Raw genomic sequence first — 5,003 nt, 5'->3', positions numbered from 1 at the left:
GGGTGGGTGGGTGGATGGATGGATGGATGGGTGGATGGATGGATGGATGGGTGGATGGATGCTGGCAAGATGGCTTAGCAGGTAGCAGCATCTTGTTGCACAAGCCTGGTGACCTGAGTTCAATCCCTGGAACCCACAGTAGGAAGAGAACCAGTGTTTATAAGTTCTCCTCTGAACTCCACATGCGTGCATGTGTGCACACATGTGCATACACACAAAATAAATTCTAAAAACATAATTTAAACATCTTTAAGTAAAAATTTTAAAAAAGAAGGAAGAAAGAAATAATAATCTGGGGAGCTGGGAGTACAGTCCAATGATCAGTTCCCAGCACCGGGAAGAGACGAGGGGAGGGAGGGAGGGAGGCAGGGAGGGAGGGAGGTAGGTCAATCTTGGAAAATAACCCTGAAGCAGTTAAAATGCCTGGGTCCTGAGCGTTGCTGGTTTGCTTATTGGCTTCTCCCACCATGCTACAGCAGGGAGCTGCTTCTGGAATGACAGAGTGGGTTTGTCGAGATGCTAGAGATTGGGCCCCATCTTCTTGCCTGCCAGGTCTACGACAGAGGACCATCTCCAGACAATCAAATTGTTCTTAATTGCATGCAATTAAAGTAAATGACATAGTATTAAAAGTGTAACCAGAGGTAATTGCTTGTTAACACTCCTGTGTGGTTTTGTCGGACAGGTGCCACCATGTCAGCACTGATCCTAACGGCTTGCATCATCTGGTGCATCTGCTCCATCAAGTCTAACAGACACAAAGATGGCTTCCACCGGCTGCGGCAGCATCATGATGAATATGAAGATGAAATTCGCATGATGTCAACTGGCTCTAAGAAGTCCCTCCTAAGCCATGAGTTCCAGGATGAGACGGACACAGAGGAGGAAACATTATATTCTAGCAAACACTGAAAGCACGGTTTGCATATCTCCCTGTATATGTACCAGGCAAAATGACAGCTCTTCTTGGGAGACACTGCAGTAAGAAGAGAGATTCCTTCCTCCTTCAAAGAGCTTTGGGAAGTTAACCTGCTAAATTCATGCTCTCTGAATGTCACAGGCAGTTTTGAACTTCCCTTCCTTAAAGTACTCTTAACCTTTTCTTTAAAAAAAAAAAAAAAAAAAATCTGATTTCTATTTATGCAGCAGAAGATGGAACAGCCACTTTGTTTTACTTTTTAATTTAAGATGAGCTGTTCAGAGACTCTATAAAAACAGCATAAAGCCAGCTAGTAGATGTTGTATCTTGCAGATCAGGCATTTACTAGTGGCTTTAGTTTTGTTCTCTTTAATTTAAAGGCCAAAAGAATCCAGAAACATTAAGGCAGGGACACCCGTCAGACTTTGACACAAAGCTTTAAAAACTCGAGATTTTTCTCCATCTACTGAGTTCTCTTCTCCAGTTAGCAAATAGCTGGGGTTTCTTATTCAGGTTTAATGGAGGCTGGATGATGCTTAGACATATTTGACATTAGGAAATGGAATAAACGGGCTTCCGTACTTGTCTTTCTACCTGTTTCCAAGCTGGGTCGGAACTGGCAGGTTGTGCTTTCAGCGGGATTTTACTACCTCTCTGTAAGGTTTAGCAAAGCTCTAGATATCCTCATCCTAAAGGAGAGCGCACTGGCTTTGCTGTGGAGGCACCAGATGGCCCATGAGTAGAGGTGAAAGGGAGATGGAGCAGAAGCAAGGATTGTCTGCCGTATCCTGGTAAAACCCATAGGTGCTGCTGCTTTATCTGTGAAGCACTCATTCTCCTAGGAATGCCTGTTCCTTAGTATCTCCTACATTTCAGCCCCTTGTGTGTGTACACCTGCACTTTCCATATGACCCACACCTAACGGTTCTGAATTCTACTGCTGAAACCATCTAGAAGTGGAAGAAACCTACTTACACATTCTCAATACACTTGGATCCAAAATGTCTACACTTGATGCTCCAGCCCAAGCCTCCGCCCTGTGATGACATATTGTCACGGAAATAGTGTGGCCTCTGCACATGGGCCTCCACAAGTAATTCGGTCCTTTGTCCTATGATTCCCTTGACAGTCTTTTTCTTTTTCTTTTTCTTTTCTTCTTTTCCTTTTTTGTTTTTTTGATCAAGCAATTATGTTAAAATTTTCAGTTCTAAGCTTTGAAATATGGCTCTTTCCATGTAAAAAAGTCAACTGAAGGACTGCCATGTGATAGAACATTGGTGTGAAGGTGTCCTCTTCAATGCCAGTCAGGCAGAGACCTAAAAGAGTGGCATTTTATTGTGTCTGTCTGGATTCTGTTCAGTGGAATGATGCTTTTTGTAAGTGTGAGTCTTACCAATGACGTAACAGTTTAATATCTTTGAATGTTTTTAATGGCCAAGTTGCTGCTGAACTTGTACTAAATCAGGGGATCACAAAACTAGCTCTTACCTTTCCAAACTGTATTCATACCATTGATGTATCAGTTACCCCAAAGGCTCAACTCACCCAGGTTACTCGGCCACACCCAAGTGGCTGTACAAAGTTGAGATCTTAGTTAATGGAAGGGACTAATGAGATCGTCATATCTGTTAGCCTCGGTCACTTAGGTGGCTTAGGTCCAGCGGTTCTGGAATCTGTCCTGGCATCAGCATATCTGAACCCTTGTTTTGATGCAGGAACAGAACAGTTAGTGGCAGTTAATGCTAATGAAGAGCACATGACTCCATCTCTTCCAGTAACACTTTGTTCTCCTAAATGATTTGTATTGTTCTTTTTCAGCTTTATTTTTAAAAGTGCCAAGTCAGAAAACCAAGTGGCCTGTGGCTGGGCCCTGCTTGGGACAAATAGAAACCAAGTTCATGTGACAGCCCTCACTTTACTAGAGTTCACTAATGGACACTTTCCACTTGTTCTCTGGAATTAAGTGTGTCTTTAACAGTACATCTCAGCTGTCACAGGCCATGCCTTGGTCACAGGCCATGCCTTCTTAAGTATGTTTGAAACATTTTTAGAGATGAATATATAGAATAGTTCTCTTAGTCATCTTTTCCTGAAATGAAACCCAAATTCTGCTCTAAGTTTTGAGTCTTTAATGAACTTCTAATGTCCTGAGGTGGAAAATTCGGCCTCCCCAGCCTCTGTCACCTATGAACATGAATGTACAAGACCCATGACTTCAATACTTTGTTCTTAGCCCAGCCTTCTTTGGGGTGTGAAACTGATCTAATCACACTACTTCGGCAGCCAAGGGCACTGAAGCCATACGGGGTGGGCAGTGCATGCCTCCAGTGTTTGTCCTGGAGACCTTCCATTTCTTCAGAGTCCTGGACTCAAGTGTTACAGTATTAGGAAGTTTGCCCCAGTCTGAGATGTGCCTTTCCTTTGCTCACAAGATGTTGCTTTGTCCTGGTGATGAGTTTATAAGCCTTCTTCCCTCCCTGCTCCTTAACAAAAGCAATGTGATGGATAGGTGATGTTCACAGTTCTGCCCGTGCGGATGCACTTGTGCTGATAGGGTTTGGTAAGATGATCCCAAGTAACTACACCAGCTTTGGTATAGCAGTGAACTCCAGGTGGTGCTGGGATCTGATCCAGTGAAAAACATTTGCCATTCTCACTGAAGAGAACTGGCTTTGGGACTCTGTTAGCTTTGGGGAAGGAAACATTGTATGTTTGGCTCAGTGTGCTTGGCTGGTTAATCTTTGATAATTTCATCTGAATGAGATTTGATGAATTAATGAATATTGAATTTAAAACTAATTATGAGTGAAAAATAAAAGGGTCGTGCTTATGTCTGAACTTGCTGCGTTTTTGAGCTAGCACCAGCTCACCAGGAACCATGGCTCGATACTCCATTCATTTCCACCTGTCCCCAGCATTAAAGAGGTTTATTGTCTGCCAGACTCACACTTGTGCCAGATTTTGTCCCTGCTCTCTCACAAGCTTCTTGGCTATGAACATATGTCATGGTGTCCTGCAGTGTGGGTCTCTGGTGGATTGTTTTATGGTAGCACCCAAGTATCTTACCCAAATTTTTCCTTTATTGTTATTACTAAAATTCCACTAATGGTTATAATATTCAGTGATCTTTCAGTCTAGCAACTTGTTGATAACTTTAGGTTTCTGATTTGTTTTAATTATAGCAGTTTGGGGGGGGGTGAATAGGGCCTTCGATTAATGTCAATTGAATTTGGGTTTCTAGTTTTTTGAAGAAAACCCTCCCAAATATACTTTCCTTTATACTTGGAAAAACTTCACTAATAGTTCCACTTAACTCTCAAAATATTATCCTGGTTGATTTTGAAATTTGAAAGTAGGTTACCATTTTGAGGCAACTGGATAAAAATTATGTAAATACAGATTTATAAATAGTGTAACATGAATGTACTAGCTACATTCGATGCTGCAGATTTTTTCAGAGGTGTGACATGGTATTTTTTTATGTTACTTTTACCTCTTTTTTTTTTAATACTCCCTCAGATCCAAAACACTCCACAACTATTTCTATGACATAACACCCATTTGTCTTAAGTGCTTCAGTCTTTTGTTTTATTTCATGCACTGTGCCTTCAAAATAAAAACTTAAAAGGGACTTTAAAAGAATTGAATAGTAGTTTTAAAAAGTTAATCTGTGTAATTTATGTGAAATCTAACTGTACTGAGGTCCTTTGTTTTTTATATGTAAACAGATCTACTAATCCTGTATAAAAGTTATTTTATGATGTTTGTCTTTCTTTGTGTGTTGTCTCATAAGCTTTATTCAAAAACAGTAGACGGTTACTGCTCTAATCCTGAAAGTTTTAAGCTTAGTTTTTCTACCTAACTTGAAGAGAAAATAGTACCAAAGGCAGGATATGGGAACCACCTATAAAGTGTCCCTATCTTTATGAATTGACTAGCAAGGTTTTGTTTCAGAAGTGACTATTTACATAGCAGCCACAACTGTGTAGCATCCATAATGATGCGTTCAGGAGCACCACACACAGTAGCCACACAGGGCTTTGCCATGCACGGCCCGCCCCATAGGTGGTCTGTGTTACCTTTC

General features: G+C 41.3%; 1 protein-coding gene across 1 annotated transcript in view; it reads left to right on the top strand.

The window, feature by feature from the left end:
- Cpd (carboxypeptidase D) overlaps positions 1-4,680 on the top strand; it is a 65,736-nt gene extending 61,056 nt beyond the window's left edge. The window contains exon 21 of the mRNA XM_021212166.2: positions 686-4,680. Within this exon, the coding sequence (XP_021067825.1) occupies positions 686-912 (227 nt within the window). The 3' untranslated portion in view covers positions 913-4,680. The remainder of the gene's footprint in view (positions 1-685) is intronic.
- The last annotated feature ends 323 nt before the right edge of the window (positions 4,681-5,003 follow it).

This window comes from Mus pahari, chromosome 14 (assembly GCF_900095145.1).
Source record: "Mus pahari chromosome 14, PAHARI_EIJ_v1.1, whole genome shotgun sequence".
NCBI classification, from domain to species: domain Eukaryota; kingdom Metazoa; phylum Chordata; class Mammalia; order Rodentia; family Muridae; genus Mus; species Mus pahari.
Note: the sequence above shows the minus strand (reverse complement) of the source record. Positions and strands in the feature narration are given on the sequence as shown.